Consider the following 27,125-nt stretch of genomic DNA (forward strand, 5'->3'; position numbering starts at 1 on the left):
TGGGAGCCTCATTTGTTATTATTTCACTGATTACTGTGAAACTGAAGTAATCAAGACAATATGGTACTGGAAAAAGGACGGACATGCCCAGAAGAGAATCCAGAAGTAAACCCACACAAATGCGGTCATACACTACATTAACAAATTTCATTCAACAATGAACCACATGTGATAGCAGTCCCATGACCATGCATGTTTCAGAACATAACCTGTTATTAAGAAATTCATGACTATATGATCAATTGCTTTTGTTTAATATATTTAGTTATTCTTTTCAATGGTGCCGGAAATCAAACCTAGGGCCTTGCACATGACAGCCAAGCCGTTTACCACTGAATTATATGGTAGGTCCTGTGAAAGACAATTCAATGTAGAAATAATCTTTTCAAGTGATCCTGGCTACCTACTTACCAAAAAAGTGGACTTTAACATTACCTTTATAACTCAAGTTGGACAAAGACTTCTCAAGACAGCAAAAGCATTAACTACAAAGGGAAACCTTGGACAAGTGACTTACTTTTTTTTTTTAACGTTATAATTAGAATCTTTTGTTCAATGACAACAGAGTTTGTAACAAATATAGTTCAAAATGGCTACTACTCAATATGGAAAGAGCTTCTGTAAATTGGTAAGAGATGTCGTAGGCATTCCATGAAAGGGGCTGGCTATGTATGTGCACATCTAAGTAAACACACAAAATGGGGCTTCACACTGTCATTAAATAAAAAGCCAAATAATAACACACCACTATATAAGAGGAAAACCCATGACTTTCTCCCTTTCACTTACACACCATTCAATATAGTAACTTCTGACATGTCAGAAAAGTGTTTCTTCATATGACAAGGAATTCTCCAGGACCACAGCTGGGTTTCTGCTAATTTAATTCTGACACCAACTACCAGACAACAGGGTCAGGCACAGGTTGAGGCACAGTCCCACAATTGAGTTTCTTCCAGCTTCAAATGCGAGTCGTAAATACTAGGCTATCATAAACTCCTGACCAACCTGTTATAAATCAGGGCTCCTGATACCTCTTCCTTGAGTTTAATTAATTTGCTACAGCCGCTCATGAAACTGAGAGAAACACTTTATGTTTACCAGTTTATTAATGAAAGATACAAATGAATAGCCAGATGAAGAGGTGAGGTGTGGGGAAAAGGGCATGGGGCTTCTGGGCTCTGAGTCTCCACCCTCTGAGTACCTCCAGGTGTTTAGGTATCTGGAAACTCCCTGAGCCCAACCCTTTTGCTGTTTATGGAAGCTTCATTACATAGACAGGATTAATCACAACACTGGCCATTGGTGATCCAGTAGTCAATATTTAGCACCTTCCCTTTGACAGAAGTTGGAGGCGGGGCTGAAAAATCGCAGCCTTCTAATTAAGTCTTGGTCTTTTAGGTGACCAAACCCCACCCTAAAGCCGTCTATGGTCTCCAAGCCACTGATTATCTTTGTCTCATTAATAGACAAAGTTACTTATTTCTGAGATTTCAAGGGTTTGGGGAGATACAGGCCAGGAAATAGAAGAAGTAAAAAAACTTTTTATAATACCACTTAACTACACACCTCAAAAACCAAGAATGTGGTCTAAAGATGTGGACCAACAAGAATTTTTATACACTGCTCATGGGAATGTGAAGTGTTTAATAATATGACATTATAAAGTAAAGCTTAATATATATACATTAATATATATGCCAGGTATATCCTTTAGAATGTTTACAAAAAGCTGACTATTCCTAATAGAGAAATTGAAAATAATAATACCATTCATTAACATCAGAATGCATAAGCTGTATTACATGCATTTAATGAAACTGGGGAAATTTTTAAAATAAAAAGTGCTGCACAAAGTAACTCAGACCCAAATGGAAACATTATTATATGCAAAACTAAATTAAATTGCTAAGGAATAAATAACTTGATAGCAAAATTATAAAGAAAACCAATAAAGAGACTTGTATTTAGACCCTGTGCCTATTTCCTTTGTTACCTTAAAACTTTGAGTTAGATCCCTGCTCAGCTCTTTCTGTAGGCAAGTTAATCATTAGAGGTATTTTAGAGGATTCTAAAATCCTAAAATTTAAGGTTTCATAGCCCTTAATTTACCTAAACCATCTCATCTTTAACTTTGAGGACACCAAGGTAAAAGATTTTCAAGGATACTTGACTATCAACTTTTACATCTTCAATGGGTAGTTTCTACTTTTATTTTATTTTATTTTGGTACCAGGAATCGAACTCAGGACCTTGCGCTTGCAGGCAGGCGCTTATGTCACTGAGCTATATCCCTGGCTTGAATGGGTAGTTTCAAAGTCACAATAATTGCTTTACACTTTCAAGTCATCTTGGGTTCCAGCAGAGCCTCCACAAAAGTGAAGCTATCCCCCATATGCAGAAGCAATCATGTTCTAGGAACCAGATTGCCTTTTAAGTCATAAGGATTTCTCTACATTGGCAAAAACCAGAACTGAAATAAAAGACCAACCAGACCCTAGCCCACCCCAGACACCCATAAAAACTGCTCTCTTCTCTTTGGTTTAATGGCCCAGCTTGGGCTTCCTCACCGCCTTGCTCCTTCAGCTCCTCAGGCTGAAGTCCTATCTTCATTTACTTAAAAGTCTTTGTAAATTTGTGCCTAGGCCTCAGTTTTAATTTCCATCATCCCTGAAGCAAGGTCTCATACTAGCTGTTGACAGTGGGAGTGTAAAGTTTTGATCATAATGGGAAATTCTGAGGTGTTAACCATGTTCTATATTTGTTTTACATAGGTTAAGTGTGCAATACTTCACAGTTTAAAGGTTAGAAGAAAGGAAAAGGAAAAAAGTGTCAGACAAAACATCAATTAAAAATGTATCTAGCCTAGTACAATGGTGTGTGCCTATAATCTCAGCCACCTGGAAGGCTGAGCCAAGAGGACTGTGAGGTCAATGACAGCCAACTTATCAATTTATCAAGATCCGATTTCACAAAACAAAACAAACTAAGGGTGAAAACATATCAAAGTATTTGTAGAAGACACAGGCTCCGAAATGGTATTTCTAGTTTAACAGCAAGGGCTTCTCTTGTTGGTTTGAGGAGGTTTGTTTTCTTCAATTAATGTTCAAAATGAAAATAAAGTCACATAAAAATTGAAAAAGCTGCTTAACTGTTGCACCTATGCTCCTCACAACCACCTATTTGATTTTTCAAAGTTAACATAAACCAGGCAATGGTGACTCATGCCTGTAATCCCAGCATTTAGGGAGGCAGAGGCAGGAGGATTGTAAATTAGAGCCCAGCCCAGGCAAGTTAGTATATCTTGTCTCAAAATAAAAAACTGGCTGGGAATGTCACTCAGTACTAAGTCCATGGGTCCATTTCCCAGACAGACAGACAGACAGACAGACACATGTAGAAATTTTATTTTCAGAGATTTGTGCATTGTAATCTCAGTGGAGGGGGGGGGGTTGTCCAGTTGTTTTGTAAACAAAATGCAGAAACCAGCACTGTATTTACTTTCCAAATCGATCATAAAAGTTTGACTTACAGCATTTTGTAACTAGGACTTTCTTTTTCATATGTAAGGTCAAATGTGTTCTAAAATGATTAGTTTATCATTTTTTGACTTGGTATACAGAATAAGTCTCAGATTACTTTGGTGAATTATATTGAAACAACTGCTTCTCTGTAAAAACTACCAAAGAAAAGAACTAGAAGGTTATTAGTTTAAAATATTTGTGTAAGTTTAATGTACTTATTCACCAGTTAATTACAACAGACAAAAATATATCAAGACTTTCCCATAATTCTATGAAAACTGCTTTTCTTATTAATTTAGTTTGTTTCTGTTTTGTTTTTTAAGACAGGGTCTCACTATGCAGTTCAGACTGGCCTTGAACTCACTATGTAGCCTAGGCTGGCCTCCAACTTGCCTCCTGCCTCAGCCTCCTGAGTGCTGGAGTTACAGGCATACGCCACCACACCTGGCAGTAATTTAAAGTCATCCATTTTATAGCAGACAATCTAAACTTATGTAATTCAAATAAAATATTTTCTTTGTGATTTGGATGGGATGGGACAAGAAGTTTCCTTTCTGAATTCTGACTCAAAGTACAAGTACTTCGCACAATTATCAATGAATCAGTTATTTAGGCTTGTTTATATGTACACTCCTTTGGCAGCATGTTCTGAAAAGTGAACCCCATATTATCAAAAACTACGCATTTGGCTTACTCAGCAGTTCACAGTGAATGGCAGCGCCCAACATCGATCCCCTCTTCACCCCTGAGGTTTCCATAATTTTCTGTGTTGCTTTTGTGCTGTGTTCATCAATCCTGTAATCTTTACTTTCAGATCTGTAATACAATAGTGAAGACTATTTCTAGCTTGCCAGGAAAGTTCTAATGCTAAGTATTTTTATTAAATGCCTTCCCTAGAACCAGCTGTGATTCCTGAGCACTTCAGGTAAAATGGTTTCACTATGTTCTCACCCAAATTCAGGTGTTGCCAAGGGGACAAGTACTGAGAGGCAGGGTCTTTTAAGGGCTGACTGGACCATGAGAATGCCCCCCTTCAGAATGGATTAAGGGCCCTACACAAAAGGCTTCACACAGTATTTTGTTCTGCCCTTGCACTTTCTGCCATTTAGAAGCAAAGTGTTCCTCCCCACAAGAGGACGCAGCACACAGACAACTGAACCTGTAGGCACCTTGATTTTAGATTTCCTGGTCTCCTGAACTGTGACAAATAAATTTCTTTTCTTCAAAAATTACCCAATCTAGGGGCTGAGGATTTAGCTCAGCGGCACAGCGCCTGCCTGGCAAGCACAAGGTCGTGAGTTCAATTTCCAGTACTGGAGAAAAAAAAAAAAAAAAAAAAAAAAACAAATTACCCAATCTCAAATACTTTGTTTTAACAGTGCAAACAATGAAGACAATGGAGATTCTGTATAACATGTCCCCTTAACACCGAGCGGATTTATTCTGTTGTTCCTCTAAAGTCAGGGTTAATCAACAGAAGATAATCAACAGAAAGCCTCAAATGATACATGACTTCATCAGACAATACTGTCTTTGTCCACATGCATGTCCAGTTCACCTGTTTTTGGTTGTTTGCTTTTGTTTTTTTAAAAAATCTATACTTTCTATGTTAAACTGATTTGGAAGCCAGTTTAGCTTAACTGAACTTGGGCAACTGACACTTAGTAACACAGGGTTCACTTTTTAGATCATTCTGCCCAAAGAGTGACACTTAGAAACCAGTCTAATAGTACGCTGGTATGTTGATTTTTACCTACCAAAAGAAAAATATCAACATACCAAAACCACACACCCCCCTACCTAGCATCCTTAAAGAAAAATACAAACTAACCAAATACCTTTACATTATAAACTTGCTAAAGTTAGGAGCTATATTGTTTGTATTCATTCATTTCTAACACTTGGAAACAGCTGCTCGCATGGTTTAAATACAATTTGTCTCCTAAAGCCTCCTGGGTTGAAGGCTTGGTCTCCAGAGTGGTGATGTGAGAAATAATGGGACCTGTAAGACACAGGCCTAGCGTGAAGTCCTTTGGTCAATGGATGTGTCCCTTGGAGAGGACTGTAGGGCTTCAGTTTCTCTCTGGTTGCAGACATGAACTCTTTCTCACACATACTCCTGTCACTACCATATGTATGAGGTAAAAATGCCATGGGTATGTTCCTAACCAGAGTCCACTATTGCTGTTTAGATGTTCAGTACCCACAACTCAGCTAATAAGCCTCTTTTCTTTATAAAGTTAGTCTGTCACAGGTGTTCTGTTAAGGTAATAAAAAACTGACTAATATACTAATATAAATACATGTTTAGCATATACTGGGTATAAATACAAACAAAGTCCCTACTTCCAGGGATGAAAGTTACTGAAAATAACAGAAGTATTGTGAAGGAAATGTTGAAAGTGCAATCTATCAGGCTGGTATAATACTAGTGGAGAGACTAGGAAAGGTATTCCAAAAAGAGATATTTGTGTCAGTTTTAAAGATAGATATATATATTCTGGTACCAGGAACTGAACTCAGGGCCTTGCACTTGCCAGGTAGGCACTGTGCCACTGAGCTACATCCCCGACCCTTAAAGAGATATTTAAGATGGTTTTGTACTGCTTCAGAAGAAATTACCAGAAACTTGGCAGCTTACAAAAACTCAATTTTTTTTTTCTAAGTTCATAGCTCTATAGCAGATGTTCAGAAACACTGTGTCTGGGTCCTCCACTTGGGGTTTCCTACAGCTGAAATCAAGATGTTAATGAGCTGTGCTCTGATCTCGAAGAGTGACTAAAGAAGAATCTGCTTTGTAGGCTCATTTGGGCAACATTCAGTTCTCTGTGGTTCTAAGACTGAGGCCTCTGTTTTCCCACTTGTCACTCAGAGGTTATCTTCCACTCCTACAGACAGCCAGTAGTCCTTGCCATGTGGCTTTCTCCATTTTCAAACACAAGCAATATAAAGTATCTCTCATATCAATCCCTCTAATCCCTCTAATCTCTCACTTCTCTTGCATGTGATTCTGGGTCCAAATTTAAAGTGTTCATGGGATTAGGGCAGGCCTGCCTACATGGGTCTTGCTTTTGTAAAGCTGGCTGTGTAAAATGACAAAAATTAATCACACGGATGATATCCTATCACATTTATAGTCCCAGAGTTATACAGGAGACCATTTAACAGTTCTGCCATTAAACTGGAACCAAGAGAATGAACAGAGGTTAAAATGAGACAAAGGAGTTGGGGAGAAAATGGGCATGACTGGTATCCTGAATAAGGAAATAGCAAAAAAGCTGGAATTAGAGCGAACAGTGTGAGGATCTCAGTGGCCAACAGAAGTGTTCCATGAGACAGACTGGCCAAAAACAATACTCTGAGTCAAAATAAACATTTCTTACCTCTAAGTTGTTTATCTCGGATATCTGCTACAATAATGAAAAGCTAACAGAAAAATCAAATGGCATTTATCCAAATGAAAGAAAATTATGTTATTTGTAACAACATGGATGATCTTGGAGGACACAATGTTTAATGAAATAAATGGACAGAAGGTCCTGAATAATGTTGCTTATATGTGGGATTCATAAAAAAATGTCTACAGGAAGCTAGGGAGTGAAGCAATAGGGAATTACTGGTTATATGGTACAAAGTTTCAATTAGAAAGGAGGAACAGGTTTATGAGCCTTTTGAGGGTGGTTATAGTTGGTAAGAACACAATCTTTCAGTGTATTTCAAAATAGCTAAGAATGTAAATTTCAAAGGATTATTACAAATGACCAGTCATGGATATTATCAATTAAACAAGTTAATTAGTGCAAATGAAACATGCCATAACGTATATAATTATCAAACTATCACACAACACCATAAATATACACAATTATCTGTCAATTAAAACATTAATTTTTTTAAAGAATAAGAGGAAGTAGAGGTAATGTCTATAGTTGGACAATTTTACTTATCATATACAATATGCTTATTTGGTAAACTAATGTATGAAATTTCTACTCCAAAATTACTGCTGGACTATGATACAAAATTGACTTATTATAAATATTAAGGTCTAAGTTTGAAAACACTCAGCAGGATGTCAGCTATTTCAATCAAAATTCTTAATGGTGTGAAGTTGTTTCTAACTTAAGTTCAGGAAACAGTCCAGAAAGAACAGAGGGGCTAGAATTCTCAGAGTAACAGAGAGAGAGAGTTGTACAAGAAGAGAATCCCAAAAATTGGCAGACAATGCTGACTGAGTATTCAGCTGACTCATATGTGGAAGAATACTTCCTGAGGCTAGTGAATGAACCATCAAAAAATTGAAATGCTGATTCTCAACTTTTTTTCTTATTACTGCCTCTTTCAGATAATTTTTTCTCTAATCTCTACCTGTGAAATTTTAATGCCATTATGTTTCAAATTTACATACACTGGCCCTTGAAAGGACCACAAATTATTGGAATATGTAATGTTTTTTAAACACACATATGCACAAATATATTTTTACTAACTTGGGAGTGATACAGCCTCCAAGAAAATGCACAGACACAGGAAACAGTGCCCTATTCCAATCTTATACAGTACTCATGAAAAGCTTACTTCAGTAGATTTGCATTAGGATCAGAAAGTACATACTATAAAGTAACAAAAATCATGCACAATTAAACTGTAAAATATTGGTGAGAGAAATTCCTAATATTTAAATTAATGGACGGATACAATTTTTCACAGGTTGAAAGGCAACTGTAAGATGTCTTGCCAAACTGATCTGTACAGTTAAAAAGATCCCACGTTTTTCTTTCACTTCTCTCTAAGAAATAACCAAACTGATTCTACAGTTCATATGGAAATGTACAGGGCCTAGAATAGACAAAATAACTTTGGAAAAGAATGAAATTGGTAATTTTAAGACTTATTATAAAGCTATAGTATCAAAGATCGCATCAATATACATAAAAACATCAGTGGACTATATGAACACTAGAAAATTTTTAAAATTTTTATTGGCACACTTTGAAAAACATAATGATCATATTCATCATAGGGAATTTATACCTATACATAATATATCTTGATTTCTCTTTTCTTCTCCATTGAAATACTAGAAATTTGATACAAATACCAAGACAACTCAGTGAAGAAGTCTTTTCAACAAATGGTATTATAGGAACCAGTTATAATACATAATATACTCTCAGAAAGTTAACTTTGATATATAGCTTGTATCATACACAAATATTAAATCAAAACTGTAATATAAAAATATAAATATATTAAAATATATAAAATAACTATATATAAAATATATAATAAAATATAAAACTTCTAGAAGATATGAAAAACTCTGTGACTCTGGTATGGAGATTTTTTTTCAATACAACTCCAAAGAAATAGCCATAAAAGAATAAACTGAGTCAAGCATGGTAGCACACGCTTATAATCTCAGCCCTTGGAAGGCTGAAGAAGGGGGATCACCACAAGTTCGAGGCCAGCCTGGACTATATAGTAAGTTTGGGGCCAGGTGAACTGTATGGCAAGACCCTATTTATTTTGGTCAAAAAACCAAAATGAATGAATGAATGAATGAAAAAGAATAAATTAATCAGGGTGAGGTGGCACAAGCCTGTAATCCCAGCACTCTGGGAGGATAAGGCAGGAGGATCACAAGTCTGAGTCTTACTGGACACCTCAGTGAGATCCTGTCTCAAAATAAAAAATAAAAAAGGTTGGTATGTAGCTCAGAGTAAAGGACCTGGGCTCAATCCCTACTGGAAAAAGAAAACTGATAAACTGAAATCATCAAAATAAAAACTCCAGCTTTTCAAAACTACTCATTAAAAGAATGAAAACACAGTCATAGTTGAGGACTTGTAACTAGAACATGTTAAGAACCTTGAAAACTCAAGAGTAAGAAAATAACACACCAACAGAATGAAAAGACAACCTATATACTGGGGGAAAATTTTCGCCAGCTATTCCTAAGACAGAAGACTGAAACATCCGACTCTCCAAAATGAAAGACCCAAGCCATAACTGGTAACTGAAGTGAACAGACACTTCTCAGAAGAAAAAGTACAAATGGCCAATAAATACATGAAGATAATGTTCAATATCTCTGGCCATTAGAGAAATGCAAAGTAAAACAACACTGACGTTCCACCTTACCCCCAAATGAATGGCCATCATCAAGAAATCAGATATTGACAAATGCTGGCAAGGCAAGGGGGAGGGGGACCCTTTTACATTGTTTGGTGGAAATGTAATCTAGTATAACTACTATGGAAAACAGTATGCAGATACTTCAAAAAACTAAAATTAGAAATTCTATTTGACCTAGCTATTCCCCTTCTAGGTATCTTCCCAGAAGAGTTAAAAGACATCATATTATAGTGATACATGCATACCTATATTTCTTTCTTTCTTTTTTTTTTTTGTTTTTTTTTTCCAGTACCGGGAATTGAACTCACGACCTTGCACTTGCCAGGCAGGCGCTGTGCCGCTGAGCTAAACTCCCAGCCCCGCATACTTATATTGATAGCAGCAAAATTCATAATAGCTAACTCTTGGAAGTGGACTGTATGTGCATCAACAGATGAACAGATAAGAGAAAATGTGGTATTTACACACAATGGGCTACTACTCATCCTTAAAAAAGGATATACCCAAAAGCGCCTGCCTGGCAAGCGCAAGGTCGTGAGTTCGGTTCCTGGTACCGGAGAAAAACCAAAAAAAAAAAAAAAAAAAAGATATACCTGAATCATCTGTAGGAAAGTGGACACACCTTGAGACCATAATCTTATGTGAAATAGATTGGACATACAAGCTTAAATATTAAATGTTTTTTCTTATATGAGAAATCCAGTATGTAAATAAAGAGCAAAATAAAAGATAAATAATAATAAGTAGGCAGCTAGATCTTTCTCAAATGGGAAGGGGATCAAGAGATGGAGGGAGAGTAAAGGGAAGGGAAGAAAATAGGATGAAAAAGGAACTAAACTGTGTTATGTACATGTACCAACTCTGTACAAGGAATGTAAACATGCATTGCCCACCTGTACTACTAAAAACAAAAGAACAAAATGAAACAAACAAAAACTGGCAAAAACACTTAAGAGATTTCACCAAGGATAGATACAGACTGACAGTAAGATCATGAAAATATTTTTAATATTGCTCATTACAGAAATGCAAATTAAAATCACAACTGAGATATTATTAAAATGCTTAAAATTTAAACATACAAATTATACGAGATATGGGTGAGGTTGTGGCAAAAACTAACTTTTTTTTTTTGAGACAGGGTCTCACTATGCAGGCCAGGGTGGCCTTGAACTCACTATGTAGCCCAGGCTGGCCTCAAACCTGCAGCAATCCTCCTGCCTCAGCCTTCCAAGTGCTGGGATTACCCGTGTGTGCTACCACGCCCAGCCACAAAACTAAATCTTATAATATTCTGCTTTTTAGAATCTGAAATGGCAAAACCAATTCTGGAAAAGAGTTGAACAGTTTATTAAAAATTAAACATGTCCCAATTATTCCTCCACAATATTTACCCCAAAGAAAGTAAAGCATGTGATTCATACAAAGACTTACACATAAATGTGCAATAGTTTTATTTGTAACGGGTCAAAAAGAGAAACTACTATTTACCAAGGGGAGTGGATAGAAAAATCGTGTGTCATTACAAAGAAATATTACTTGGCAACAAAACACAATGAACTATTGATACATGTCAACATAGCAGAATCTCCAAACAATTATCCTGAATAAGAAAAGGAGAAGAAATAGTTGAAATATTCCCAAGTGAATGTCAGACAGCAAACTGTGCATCCAGGAAAACATTGAGAAGGAAAAATATCCCAAGACAGACCTAGGGATATAATATTGAAATTGCAAGAAAAAAACCATGTATTTTTAAAACCCTGAAACAAGAGGAAAAAACTATTACTAGTACAGGAACAAAGATGGCAATGATTTCTGACGTTTTAAAAGCCATGCAAGCAAAAACAAAGCACATGTAAATATTTAAGGTATATACAGAAGAAACACACTTAGAATATTATGTCCTGCAAAACTGTGAAAGTAAAGGAGAAATAATGACTTTTTCAGCAAAAATAGACATTAAAATGTGTGAGCCAGGCATGGCGGCACACACCTGTGATCTTAGCACTTGATAGGCTGAGGCAGGAAGATCACTGCAAATATGAAGCCAGCATGTGCTATATAGTGAGTTCAAGGCCAGCCTGGACCCCACAACAAGATCTGTCTCAAAAAAAAAAAGTTGCTAGCTGATATGGCTTGCTAAAAACATTAATTCTTCAGACTGAAGAGAAGGAAAATGATAGTCAGAACTCAGATCTATATAAAGAAAAGTCAAGAGAAAAAACATTGAAGGAGTAAGAGAAAACATTCTTAAATTGCGCTAAAAATAATTTTGTTTCAATTAACAGCAATAATAAAACTATTTGAGACTGTATGCAAGCATGTGTGTTAATATGTATGCTCATATATGAGTAAAATGAGTGGCAACAAATATGCAAATGAAGCTTTACGATTATTTTGTTTATTAAGTACTTGCATTACCTGTGAAGTGGTAGGAGTGCTATTTGAAAGTACATGTTATTTATACAGTAAATGTATATTGCAAAATACAGCACAACTGCTAAACAAATTTTTAAAAAATGTGTAATATGTATCCTGGGAAAGTAGAATTATATAAAATGCTCAGTTAAAAAGTGTGTAAGGTAGAAAAAGAAAAAGTAGATCAAAGAATAGTGACACTGAACACAAAACTGTGGCAACACCATACATAATAATCCATCTTCCTTGAATCACTTTGTCAATAGTTTAAGAATACCAGTTGAAGGGTCACAGATATGGCTCAGTGGCATAGAGCCTGTCTGGCAATCATTAGGTCCTGAGTTTGAATCCCAGTACCAGAAGTAAAAAAAAAAAAATACCAGTTGAAAGACAAAGACTGTCAGACTAGATCAAAAAATAATACCCAACTCCATGTTTTCTATAAGAAATCATTTTAAATAGAGACATAGATTTTTTTTAAACACACATGGATGGAAAGGATTCTGGGAAGATGGTAAAATACAAAGCACCAGGAATTTGTCTCCCAAGCTACAAAAAAACACTGGGAAAATCTCTGTGATGTAACTATTTTAGAACTCTCTAGTCCACTGAGGACTTGAAAACTCCAGTGGAAAGGCTTAGCTGGGTAAACCGTGATTTATCTTGGTCAGGTACACAGTGGTTAATTTTAGTCCTTAACATAGTAGCAACTACCCATCCCTTACCCCTTGGCCCCATGGCATCCAGCCGGGCAAGTGTTCCTGGAACAGCTTGTGCACAGCATGCCTTTGTGGGCAAAAAGGACCCTATTTTCCAAGTATCTGGGTTCTCTGCTCTGATTGCTGCTTATGCTCACAAAGGAGCCGATAAACACTGACAGCTATTGCTGCATCCCCCTCATTGATACAAGGCCTTCCCACACCCTCAAGTGACTTTTAGAAGACATAAAAGTTAAGCACCCTTCTTTTTCTCTTTATTTTCCTTTTAAAAATATTAGGTATTAAAGACATTCAAGTCACAAATACAGGGAAAATTAGAAATCACCACACATGCCAGGGAAACATGCAAGCTCAGAAAAAGAAAGACGATTCAGCACAGGTGTCTGATTATATTCTGGGTTCCTGTAAAGATCTTCCCTTTACACCTGACCCTGAGCATCATGACAGCTTACAAGGGAAGGAGAGAGGGAGGGATGGAGTGGAAAGAGTACAATACCATTTCCAGAATAAACACATGGTTAAATTCCAATGTCTAGTTTACAATTAAAAAAAAAAAAAAAAATCACAAGGCGAGTATGGTCCAATTTTTTTTGTTGTTGTTTGTTTGTTTTTTTTTTTTCCCCCGGTACCGGGAATTGAACTCACAACCTTGCGCTTGCCAGGCAGGCGCTGTGCCGCTGAGCTAAATCCCCAGCCCCGAGTATGGTCCATTTAAAGGAACAAAATTAAACTACCCCATAGCTGGGGCAGTGGAGCATGCCTATAATCCCCTCATGCTTTGGAGGACAGGGTTGAAGGATTAAGAATCACCCTGTCTCAAGAACAGAACAAAACAAAACAAAGAAAAAAAGGAAGAAAGAAGAAGAAGAGGATGAGGTAGAGAAGGAGGACAAGGGGAATGAACATGAAGAGGTGGGGAAGAGGAAAAAGAAGAAACAACTATCCTCAGAAAAAAACCTGTTGATGGCGGGTCTACACAAAGACTTGAAAACAACTGTTTTAAAGACGATCAGACCACTGTGTTGTCTCTTGTGCATAGTCTTCTCTCATGCTACAGAGTGCACCTTTTCCTGATTTTACTTGGCACAAACTCACTCTGCAAAGCTTGTTTCTTTTCCTACCTAATGTAAAACCTTGCTACTTTAAAAGTGGAGGGCCTCAATCACTGTATTAGCTTTCCATTGCTGGGACAAAATAATTGACATATACAACTTAAAGGAAAAAAGGTTTACTGTGTCTCATGACTTTAGTCTATGGTAGCCCGGCTCCAAGGCAAAAACATCATGGTGGAATGGGATGGTGCAGAAAAGCTGCTCATCTCATGATTTTGAGAGATAGTGTCCTTTTTTGCTCACACAGGCATGCTGTGTACTACAAGTTATGCTGGGAACATCTGCTCAGGTGGTTGCCTTGGGGCAAAGGGGTGGGTAGCAAGGAAAGTAGAAAGACAGGGAAAAAGCCAGCAAAAGAGGAAGGGCCCGGGGACAAAATACACCCTTCAAAGGCATGCCCCCAGTGACCTAATTCCTCCTTCCAGGTCCCACCTTCTAATATCATGTCCAGTTACGAACTCATCAATGGATAACACACTGATGAAATGAGAACCGCCCATGACATAATTATCTCCCAAAAGCCCCACCTCTAGAAACACAGGCCTTCTGGGGAACATTTTTGACCCAAAATACATTATCACCACCAATTCATGTATTTGTGTACATTAACATTAAATGCATAGTGTAGAGGGCATGCAGTCTTTCTGGGAAGCTGGTAATATATAAATGGATTACAAAAACAAACCACCAACAGTTTGTGACTGTAAAAACTGCTGGTTCCAATGGACAATACTGGCTTTGCTTCAATATCACTGTATGAACTATTTAGTCACAATGATAAAGGACATATGTTATTGGACCTTGTGGAAAACTTGAACATTGGTGAAAATTTAAATGAAGCTGGAGTCTAGAAGCAACGACTCTACGTAGAAGGTGTCATCTCTAGGCAAGAGAGGACTACTGTACTATGGAATTTTCCCCTGTGTGGAAGCTGAGTCAGTTTTCCCACACTCACCTTCCACTCTATGTTCTATATAAGCCAGGTGGGAAGTAGGTAGATATACCTGAGGTAAGACTAAAAGGTTGGGGGCTCTGATTTCTCCTGTACATAGCTACATAAGAAGGTTATCCTAACATACACTCCTGGTTTTAGAAGAAAGTGTACATAACCTTAAGTAATTGGTGAAGGTTTTTAAGGTCAGAAACATCAACAAGTTGGTATTGACATTCAGGAGAAATGACATGTGGCTTCCAGGAAATACTTACTGAAGGTTAGAGTCCTTAGTGCTAATTCCAGAAAAGCCTAGAGAATACCTATACAGTCTAGGGCTGGGTGACCTTCAGGGAATCTGTAGAATCTTAGGGTTTACTACTCTATGTTAACTGCTAATATTATTACTAAAATAATAATGATCTGCTAGACACACACACACACACACACACACACACACTCTTACTGAGCACTTTATCTGACAAAGTAAATCAACATAATTTCAGTGATCCCACAAAACACTTTTTAAAAACTTAAGGGATGGTAAATAATTTGAAGGGTTATTTTGGCAAAACCAATCCTAAAACATTTAAGTTCGGGAGACAACAAATAAAATATATAAAGCATTTTCAAAACTAGCAAGTTATAGCCAAAACCTTTGTAACTCTTATATTCACTCTTTGGGTTTAAAAAAGGGTCAGTCATAATCTAAGGCTTTCCTTGCTTAAACAGTAAAAATAGTTTTGGCTGGATTTCAGTTGTCCCTAGTGTAATGCTACCTGGAAGAAGAAGCCTGTTCATCCAAAAATATTGCACTAGTTAGAGGAGACTGTCTGCTCCCTTGCTTGCAATCCTAAAATTTAATTATTTCGTATAAAAATGTAGTTAAATCAAATTTATTTAATTTGTATATTTGTGTTACAGCTTAAAAGACAGCACCCACAGGGTACATGTTTAAGTAATCCTATGGGGGAAAAGTCTGTTTTTGAACAACCTTGCTTTATGGTATGAGCTGGCAAAAGGAAAAATATTTCTCTCTCAACAATATGCTTTATTTCCTCAGTTATAGTCAAGTCTAATAAATGTTTAAATTCCTGCTCTGCTGTATCGATTGATGCTGTAAATGTTTAATGTTTGTCTTAGTTTTGTCATTTACTGATGGAATAGAAATTTATCTCTAACTTTGTAAGACTGTTGGATGAGTTTAAAAGGCTCATGAATATGTCTGTTTCAGAAGTAAATTTCTATAATTAATAACAATTTCTATCACTCTGGGTAAAAAAAATTCGTGTAGAAAATAATCTGTTACAGAGTCAGACCTTTCCTATAAAATAAGATGGCACTAACGTTTCAGATTAAATTATTTGGGTTCCACATGGCATTATGTTCTAGTAAATCCCAAAGAAAGACATTTGCTAATTATCTTGGCCATATAAACCAAGGAAAACAAAAACTTCTAGATAAAAGCAAAAATCATTCAAAGTTATTAAGAATTCTTGGAAGACCCTAAATTTGGGGTGGGGTAAAAATGGTGAAGATCATTAATATAAGCCCACATGTTTGTTCATATATATATATATATATATATATATATATATACACACACACACACACACACATATATATATATAAAGCCCTAAAGAAGAATGGATTTGCTCAAGCTGTATAGCTGACATGGCAAAACAGATTCAGTTTATATACCAAATGTTCTTTACATCATAGACATCACAAAATTTTTGGTTGTATTTCCCCTTTTTGATATATAGTGCTTCTTTCATATCTCTAGAAGTTTGCTACTTCAACTGTTTTCAGGCACCAATAACCTAGTAATTTGTTAAATTACTGATCTAAATAACTACTTCCCAAATAATTTCTCTTTCTTCCTATAAAAATTTCAATTTACTCTAGATATGGCAATGTATTCAATGAACATGAACACCTACTCCTACTCCAAAGGATGAAGCAGACAAAGAACCAGGACTGAACTAATCCTAATCTATTTGTAGATGGATTGAGAATAGGTCTGTAACCAAAGAAACCCTAAGGGAAAATATTCTGGGGATTCTGAAAAGATATTTTTCCTTGGTTTAAAAATAAGTAACAAACAAAAACAAGGAAATGGTAATCCCCTTTACTTTCTGTTTATTTGTCCTGAGTTCATGACGTAGCAATGAAGAGAAAAACAAACTTCTTACAGAGAAGATCTTTCAGAGCTCTGACACTGCTGTCTTAGTTAACTCACTAATCACCTTGCTCTAGGTTAAATTATTACACAAGCGAGAAGCCTCCTTTTAGCCAGGAAAAGCCTCAACTTAAAACTTATGATTTGTAGTGAAACTCATATTCTCTATGTCCTATAATAAAGGCAAAGACACCAAATAACATGCATGTATAACTTTCAAAATTACTATTTTGTTAAAAATCAATTAGGTTTGCCTCCTAATGTAAAACATATGATTTATAATGAAATCACATTCTCTACGTTCTGTAGTAGAAAGATACCAAATAATATGCAGGTGCAACTTTCAAAATTACAATTTTGTTAAAAATCAATTCATTTGTTATTAAGAATGACCCTGTTTACAGGTCTACAAAATTCAAAACTACAGACTAATTCAAACTAATCTAAACTAGTAAAATCACTACTTAACAAGTAGAGAAACAAATATGAACTATACCCATCCTAAAATGCATATGCATAAACAATAATAGAACTTGAGAAAGCCGAGTTTCAAAAAGTTGGATACTATTTTTAAATACTTAACCCACGTTATCATGGAAGACAACTATCAAAAAGGCACCCTCAAGAAAGCTCACTGGTGAATCAACTGATGTTCAACATAAGATGAATTTTTCTTTTAAAGTTTAAGATATTTTGAACAAGATTAGGTATAATGAGTTTTGTCAGGAATGAGAAATTAGCCATGGTAAATGAGATTTTGGCTCAAACTTTCTCACCAAAATTAAGATGAGATTTGTTAGTACTATTAAGGTAAAACAACAAAAACCCCTAAGAATTAAACAGCAGAAAACTTGTTTTCCTCCTTTTCATAAATCTGTACGCTGTATCTACTTTTTGTCCTAAGAAAAGTAGACTTGCCAGGATACCCTAGTTAGGTAAAGTGAAGAGCATTCCATTTAAAATAAACAAATCCTAAATTATGTGCATGCTTCTATGTCTAAATATAAACTGAGTTGGGCAAAAATTAATCTAAATTTTTGTAAAATCTCACAATGATTATTTAGAGAAAGCAAATTTGATCTCAAAATCAAGTTAGATATTTAATAAATATAATGGAAATGTCTTTTTTCTAGTTCACAAAAATGAACTTTCATCTGAAATGCACACAATGAAGTAGTATCGTAATTCTGCAATTTACTTTGAAATTGAGTTCAGAGAGCAGAGTGAAAGGAATACATAAAATCTTTGCAAATATGAGAGTACGTACATGCGGTGAAATGCTGTCCATGCTGAACCTAAGTGAAGGGTACATGTATACTGAAAACAGTTTTCAGTATTTCTGTGTATGAATACTTTTCAAGTAAAAAAGCTGGGTTAAAAAAAAAAGATCCTCAGTGGCTTCTAGTATTCTTGTACTTTTAGTTATCACTTTGAATAAACATCCAGTACTTCCCTTTCTGGCTCAAAAACCTTCTTCCCTCATTTAAAACAAGCGTTATAGAATTGATACCTTTTCAACAAAAATCACAGTTCTAGGAAAGAGTTTCTAAAACGTAGGTTTAAAGGCTGGTAGCAGAGACTTAACTCTTTTACCTGAAAGTTAACATCTTCTTTCTTAAATATTAGTGCTCGAACTTCATCAGGATCTCCATTAAATATAGCTTGCACCAGTGATGGCTAAAATATGAGAGAATAATAAAAATATTAGCCTTGCAACCATGAATAATTCTTAAAATATTTCCACATAACTTTTATATCTAAATTTTTTGCACTTTCAGGAATAATTACTTTTTGACATAAATCCTAAGTTTCATAAAGCTAAATAGTATAACAAAGTAGAGGATTCATCTTTAGGGGAAAGGTAGGAGGGCTGAGCAAAAAAAAGTATATCAATTCAATTGAGTAAAATTTCACAGTATATGAGGACAATCTGATTTTATTTCTTTTAAGTGGAAACCTCTTGTTTATCTGTGATAAAGACTTCCAAATTAAGTCTCAGTATCTACTTGTGGAACAGAATTTGTCAACTCCTAGCCCACGCTGAGACCCACAAAAGAAGGCCCTTTTGAAAAGGTCTGTTTGGGACAAGAAAATAACATACATGGGCTAGTGGCATGTGTATAAATATATAAATCTTATGAAGTTGATGAAAATGACTATTAAAAAATTAAAAAAAACTGTATACCTGAATAACATAAAAAGACAAACACATGCATGTCTAAATATAATTTCCCAATCAACAACACAGTCTTTCTAAAGTATCATATTATACTACTCAAATAAGCAGACAGCTGACAACAGCATTTAAAATGAGGTTAGAGTTGAAGTTTGAGTCTTTTTCATATGAAGTCTTGCATGTAAATACATGAAATTCTTTACAGAAGAAGCTGTTCCGGTGCTGTTGGTAATAGTCAACCTTTCCTAAAATATGCAGAGTTCCTGATTCTTGTCATATCAGTTCTAAAAACCACAAAATGAAAACACAAACATGGTTGCCATGACATTTCTTAACTCATTTTTAAAGTCTTTCCAAGAGATAGAGAGATAATAAAGTCTAAAATGTTATTAAAGTATTTCAAAAAGTAAAAATCAGAAATGTATTCATTTTATACACCAATGATATTGCATCACATTGGCATACGGCGCTTTAACCAGGGTTTTTAAAAGAAACTAGAGAAAACTCATGTTTATTCTTAAAAAGTAAAATTTATACTACCAGTTTAGTAGGATATAGAAAACATAAACTCTCATATCTTACCAATACACTTCCAGGAGGTGGAGAAAGTAGGGATTGATTTTCTTGTGGCAACTTAGAAATGAATGCAGGAGATTCATCTTCTACCTCCTCCAAAACAACAATACACACTCGACTCATTCGCTCTTTTAAAACATTAAATTCCAAGCTATGTGATAAAAGTCACAGTTGGAAGAGTACAAGTAGTTTTTCTTCCTCTTCTGTACAACACTTACAAACATTCTCTGAGCAGCGTAGCTGATTTTTTAAAGTTAGTAATTACTATCAGAGAAACAAGTTTAAAATCATGATATATAACTTGTAATTTCATAAAAATAACAAAATTCTAGTATTTTCTGTTAGGTTACTGCAACACTTAACAAAGCTTAAACATCAGCATATCAGCAATTAAAACTGAGTCTCACACAAGCTTATTTGCAAATATTTTTCCCTACCTACCAAAATGATCTATTGCTCTTTGAAATTTACTTGTACAAAACAATCAGTATTTTTGGTGAAACAACACCAACTACGAAGAATGAAATAAATAATTGCTGTTGCAGAGATGACCACAGCTGTACCCACTCTTGTCTGCAAGGTCATGTAGTTACCAGTAGGCTGGCTTGCTTACAACTGAAAATAATAAAAAAAACAACTCACTATTCTGTTTCTACTTCTAAACTGCCTTCATTTCTTCAGCTTCACTGATTTAATGCTGATATTATCCAGGGAGGAATAAAAGATCTAGACCTCTATTCAAATCTAAAAATGAAGCTCAGAGGTTGACAATTCTTTCTGTGTTTGGGAAAGAAAGAAAGAAAAAATAAGAACCACGCTGCACTAATAGCAAAGCTGCAGTACATTTACACGTGATGAGTCAGACCACAAAAGACAATAGGACTCTTGGTACAGGAACACAGCTTGATTAATCCAAATATCCCATATAATAGAAGAAACACAGATAGCTTTATTCCCATCCATAGCATAAGCAAGGCAGAGCTTTCATTCTTTCTCCATCAGGCAGTTGTCTGTGGCTGCTCCAGCAAAAGGACACAGGCACCAGGCAGAAACGGTGATAGTGGAAAATCCTAATACAACAAGCAGGCTGCAAAGGAATTAGAAGGCATTTCAGCTCAAATTACCGCTTCAGGATTTTCATTTTTAAAAAAGAAAGGAGAGTGAGAAAAAAAAACCCCAGTAGTTTATCATTCCAGTGTTTCCTTTGATCTTCACACGAATACAGCGTGCATTAAATAGTCTTCATTCAGAGGGAAAAAATAGCAGACTGTGCATCTTCTTTGAGCCAACTACTTTATTCAATCATGTGCCTCTGTGCCAATATAGTTTCCTTCCAGAGTAAAAACCGCTAGTTATCCTTTTCAGTCGATTTCAGATGCTTTCCTGTTCCTCAGACAGTCTTGAAAAATGCCAGTAATAAACATCTCCAAAGGAATAGGTCCTTAAAAAATATCTATAGAACCTCTGGATCGGCCCCACAGAAGCATTCCAACTGAGCAACAGTCTGAAGAGCAAAGACTGCAGACCCGCAGGATGAAATGCCTAGTAATGCTCACATGTTACACTTACCAGAGAGCTGCTCAGGATGTAACTTCCTCTAGCAGAAGAAAAAAATAGTGCATTTGGGCAGCCTTCACAATTAGAAGGTTTATGCCAGTTCTGTGACTAATCCAAATCAAACTGAAAAATTCTATAACTGAAAAATGAGTGTGCTTTTAACATTTTCCACTAAAAGCCACAAGGAAACCTGGTGTACTGCCTCTGCTGACTAACACTGGTTTTAGCAAGTAAACAATTCCAAACAGCTTAACTGCTTTCATATGCTACAGTGCAGCATTTGGTTAACCCTATAATGACAGCTAAAATAAGAATACAGCTGCAGTATGCTCATAAAGAGATTTAGAGGAAAAAGAAATACTTTGTGAGACTAAAAACCATCAAGCTAATATAAAGTCTTATTTTTGCTAAGATCTTTTGAGGGGAAGGTGCCACATACGTTATTTTCTAGAATGCGAAGTTTAAACGTAAGAAATTTAAGATTTTTCTAGTAATTTCTATTTTGTTGAACTTAACTGATTCGTATTTTTAAAGAAAAAAAAAACTTTATTAAGTAGAAATCCTGAAATTATTTTGAATATGTACTGAATAAATCTTACCTTTCTAAATATATTGTAAAGCCTTAAAAATCTGTTAACAAGCTAACCAGTTTGGTCTTTGATCTTGAGTTATTCACATGTCAAAGTGTACAATGTACCAACACTCATTCATGGAAAAAAATCCTACAGAAAATCAAAATTGATAGTCTTTACCTCAATCCGTTAAAAGCCATCTACGACAAACCAACAGCCAATATCATACGAAATGGGCAAAAACTGAAAGCTTTCACTCTAAAATCAGGAACAAGACAAGGATATCCACTATCACCACTCCTACTCAACATAGTATTGGAAATAATAGCCAGAGCAATTAGACAAGAGAGAGAAATAAAAGGAATAAGGATAGGAAAGGAAGAAGTTAAATTATCATTATTTGTGGATGACATGATACTCTACACAGAAGACCCCAAAATTCCACCAAAACACTTCTAAATTTAGTAGCATAGCTGGATACGGTCAATACTCAAAAATCAGTAGCATTTCTGTACATAAACTCACTGAGAGAGAAATTAGAAACACCTTTTACAATAGCATCCAAAAATATGAAATACTTAGGAATCAATCTAACAAAAAAAGTAAAAGATCTATACACTGAAAATTTTAGTACTCTAAAAAAGGAGATCGAAAAGGATATCAAAAAATGGAAAGATATCCCTTGTTTATGAGTAGGAAGAACCAACATTGTGAAAACGGCCATACTCCCAAAACTGTTATACAGATTTAATGCAATCCCAATCAAAGTATCAGCATACCTCACAGATCTAGAAAAAACATTCCTAAAATTCATCTGGAACCAGAAGAGACCTAGAATAGCAAAGGCAATCCTGGACAACTAAGGCAGGTCAGGAGGCACCACAATCCCTGAAATTATACTACAAAGCTACTGTGATAAAATTGTAAGGGAGAAATTATATTACAAAGCTACTGTGATAAAATCAGCATGGTACAGGCAAAACAAACAAACAAACAAACAAAAAGCCCCCCAAAACAAAAAAATAGACCTGAGGATCAGTGGAACAGATTAAAAGATACAAACACAATTACAAACATACGCAGTGTCTTGGTTACTTTTCTCTCGTTGCTGGGACAAAATACCTGATGCCCAAAATTAAGGAAGGAAAGGTTTACTTCTCTTACAGTTTGTAGAGGTTTCAGTCCATACTTGGCAGGTTACAAGGCAGAGTGGCACATGGAAGAGGGTTACAGCTCATGGCGGCAGAACACAGCAAAGCAACAAGCACTAAAAAGGGAGGAATGGCCGCAAGCAGCCTCTTCCTCTCCCTTACATATGCAAACTATCCACCCCAGGGCGGGTGCAGCTCTCACACCCATAATCAAACTCTAAAAGCCTGCCCCATGACCGCATGAGGAACAGACACAAACCATAACACTCAGTCACCTTATTTTTTATAAAGGGGCCAAACATGTTCACTGGAAGGAAAACAGCCTCTTTAATAAATGGTGCTAGAAAAACTGACTTTCCACATGCTAGAGACTAAATCTAGACCCATGTCTACCACCAAGTACTAAACTAAAGTCAAAATGGGTCAAAGATCTAAATATTAAAACAGAAACACTAAATTTACTGAAAGACAAGGCAGGTAGAAATCTTGAAGACATAGGTCATCAACAAAACCCAAACTGCAAGGAAAATGTTTTAAAGAATCAACAAATGAGACCTCATCCTATTAAAAAGTTTCTGCACATCAAAAGAAATCACCAACAGAGTGAAAAGAAAATCCAGGATGGGAAAAGTTTTAGCTAGCTATCCCTCAGACAAAGGATTTCTACTTAGAACATATAAAGAACTGAAAAAAAATCAGGTCTCCCCCAAATTCAAAGACCCAATCCAAAAATGGGCATCTGAGATGAATATATACTTCTCAAATGAACAAATACAAATGGCAAATAAATTTATGAAAAATGTTCAACAAAACTGGTCATGTGAGAAATGCAAATCAAAACAACACTGAGATTCCATCTCAACCCAGAAAGAATGGTTACCATCAAGAAATTCACAAATAACAGATGCTGGCGGAGTTGTGGGGAAAAAGCAACTCCTTTCCACTGTTGGTAGGAATGTAGACTGGTATAACCATTGTGGAAATCAGTGTGAATAGTCCTCAAAAAAGTATGATTAGAGGTCCCATTCAACCCAGTTATTCCCCTTCTGGGTATTTTCCCAAAAGAATTGAAAACATCATACAACAGCAATATATATGCACCCATGTTTATAGCAGCACAACTTGTAATAGTTAAATCTTGGAAACAGTCCAAATGCCCATCAACTGAGGAATGGATAAAAAAGATGTACATTTATACAATGGAGTACTACTTAGCTATAAAGAAAGATAAACTTGAGGTTTTTATAAGTAAATGGATGCAACTTGAGACCAGACTCATAAGTGAAATAAATGAGACTCGTATGTGTAAACACTGTATTGTCTCCCTAGCGTTAAGAACCCAAAAGAATAAATAAGAACAAAAATGTGTAGTAGATATTGTGAAAAGGTAAGAAACTGCTCAAAAGGAAAGAACAACTGGGATGGAGAAAGGAGAAAAGAAGGAAAGGAAAAGAAAAAAATACAAACACATATATATACATACAAGATAGCTAAGATAATTATACTAATTTCTATTAGTTCATTAAAAAGAATGGTTTGTGCTTATATCGCCTGATTAAGTTTTCATGCCTATATCTTGTAATGTAACTACTTTGAAGGTAACAATAAACAATATATTAACCATTGTTAATCTATGTTTTGAAATCCTGTATCAGTTTTTATTGTTTTTTTTCTCCTTAAAGTGTACAAGGTAACACAAAGTATCTATTTTCTCTACAAAATAATTTTCTCAAACTACAAATAAGTGTCAAAACCAACCATTTTGGGGTTAGGGGTGTAGCTTAGTGGTACAGTGCTTGCCTAGCATGTGTGAGGTACTGGGTTCAATACTGTAAAAAACAAAACAATCCCAACCACTTTGTAGTTGCCCTCTTTCTTTTTCTTTGTTCACCCAATGATGGGACTATTTCCCAATACAAAAACAAAGAAAATACCATGGTCCCTCTTTAATGTATGTCTTTTGTTCTATTAAAAATATTTTTATTAATAAACATAAGTTGGGGGCTGGGGATTTAGCTCAGCGGCAAAAGCGCCTGCCTGCAAGCGCAAGGTCGTGAGTTCGATTCCCGGTACCAGAGAAAAACCAAAAACAAACAAACAAACAATAAACATAAGTTACTTTTTAACATTTACAATATCCTAGGTGTTACACATTCTTATTTAACAGAATAACTTTGCCATATTCTTATTTAATAGAGGAAAAAACAGACTCAATGCAGTACTTTAACCAAAATTACACAAATTACTAAAGTTGTGTCTAATCCCAATCACATATGCCCACATTCTCTTCCTCTCCTTCATTACCTCCACAAGGTTTTTGCAAGCTACAGTACTACCTTGTAAAAGTGATTTTGAAAGATAGGTAACCTATAATGGTTGTGAAAAATTCAGGCAGAAAAGGAATATTATCTATTGCAATAATATTCCCAAGTTAGTTATTCTATTTTATTTTTGTCTTTTCGAGACAGGGTCTTTCTATGCAGTTCAGGCTGGCCTTGAGCTCACTTTGTAGCCCAGGCTGGTCTCAAACTTGCAACAATCCTCCTGCCTCAGCTTCCCCGAGTGCTGGGATTACAGGCATGCGCCACCATGCCTGGCAAGTTAGTTATTTTAAAATGAGTACTTCACAGTGAGTCATTCTTCACATGCCTAAGGCATTTTACTTATCAAACTATAGGAAGAAAAAAACAAAACCCTACCATAAAAGAATACCAGGATTTGAGAATAAAAGTGGCTGAAATCATGCAGTATCATTCTATGAAATGAACTATAATCTCTAAGTTATAGATTATATCTTAGAGGTTCTTTTATAGATTCTATAACATAGGTTATATAGGCTCACTAGTTATTTGTTACATTTACATATATTTTATATATTTCTTTAAAATATTGTTTAAACTTATTATTATTTAAATTATATATATATGCTCTTGATATTTTTGTTGACCTGGCAGGCCTTGAGCTCCTCGACTCAAATCAATCTCAGCCTCCAGCAGCTGGGAATACAGGCAGATGTCATGAGGGCTGGCTGTAACAGTTATTTTAGCCCAATTTCAGATATGCTACTATTTTAACATACAATAATGATAATGATTTTTTTTTGGTACTGGGAATCAAACTCAGGACCTCGCACTTGCCAGGCAGGCGCTTATGCCATTGAGCTATATTCCCGGCCCTCATGATAATGAAGTTATCCATTTTCATATGGATGAATCAGAATGATCATTTTAATATCTGAAATCTCTGAAAAGATATCATGATAACATTACCCTATATTCCATATTCAGCATTATTCATCCTCCAAAACAGAATCACTTTTTATATGGACAATTTTGACTTGTTCCAAAGTAGTGTAGACATTCACCCATTCAGATTTAAGCAAGTATATGTTGTTTCTTGTTCTACATCAACTTCCATACTTACTAGGTTTTCCCAACCTGAAAGTATACTACCTGAAAGCAGGGACTGTGATATATCATATATATAGTTTATTCCCTTCCACTTTCTTCCATCTATAAATAATTTCCGTGAAATGATTTATCTTACGTAACAAGATTCTGGAGTGGCAAGATTATAAAAAATGGTATTTGTGTGTGGGGTTTGATAAACATATATTTTAATCAGAAAACAGAAGAGGCATTAAAGTACAAAAATATGAGTTTCGTGCTTCTAATAAGTGAACAAGTAAAATTCAGACTTGCCAGGGTTTTTAAAAAACTAGTAAGAATGAAACCTAAAGTTAAGAGCTCAGTAGTGAGCTTACCTGAAATTTAAATTCTGACTCCATCACTTACTAGTTGTTTCCTTGGGCAAGCTAATTTCTTGAGCCCAAGTTTTTTCACACTTAAGAACAACAGCCTCCAGATAATTCTGAGGGAAAAATACTGTAATAGCATACTGTCTGAGAATAAGCTTTGTAGTTAGACCGCCGTGAACATGAATCCATTTCCCACTAATGAACCTAACCCTGTGACCTTATATAGGTTACTTCTCTATGTTCATCTCAACATCTAAATAAGATAATCAGAATTTAGTTCATAAAGTTATGAAACTCAAACAGTGTAAC

At 35.6% G+C, this 27,125-nt stretch overlaps 1 protein-coding gene across 8 annotated transcripts in view; it reads right to left on the reverse strand.

The window, feature by feature from the left end:
- The window catches only part of Ankrd28 (ankyrin repeat domain 28), a 182,804-nt gene that overhangs the window by 91,962 nt on the left and 63,717 nt on the right, over positions 1–27,125 (reverse strand). For 3 of the 8 annotated variants that reach the window (XM_013515633.1, XM_013515636.1, XM_013515634.1), the window contains one exon: positions 18,621–18,704. In XM_013515633.1, the coding sequence (XP_013371087.1) occupies positions 18,621–18,704 (84 nt within the window). Of the gene's footprint in view, positions 1–4,218; positions 4,341–18,620; positions 18,707–19,785; positions 21,324–21,348; positions 21,520–27,125 lie in introns of those variants that run through there. The other 5 variants (XM_013515637.1, XM_005387448.2, XM_005387446.2 and 2 more) reach the window with 5 other exon arrangements.

Source organism: Chinchilla lanigera, unplaced genomic scaffold, assembly GCF_000276665.1.
Source record: "Chinchilla lanigera isolate Chin_1 unplaced genomic scaffold, ChiLan1.0 scaffold00029, whole genome shotgun sequence".
In the NCBI taxonomy this organism is placed as follows: Eukaryota; Metazoa; Chordata; class Mammalia; order Rodentia; family Chinchillidae; genus Chinchilla; species Chinchilla lanigera.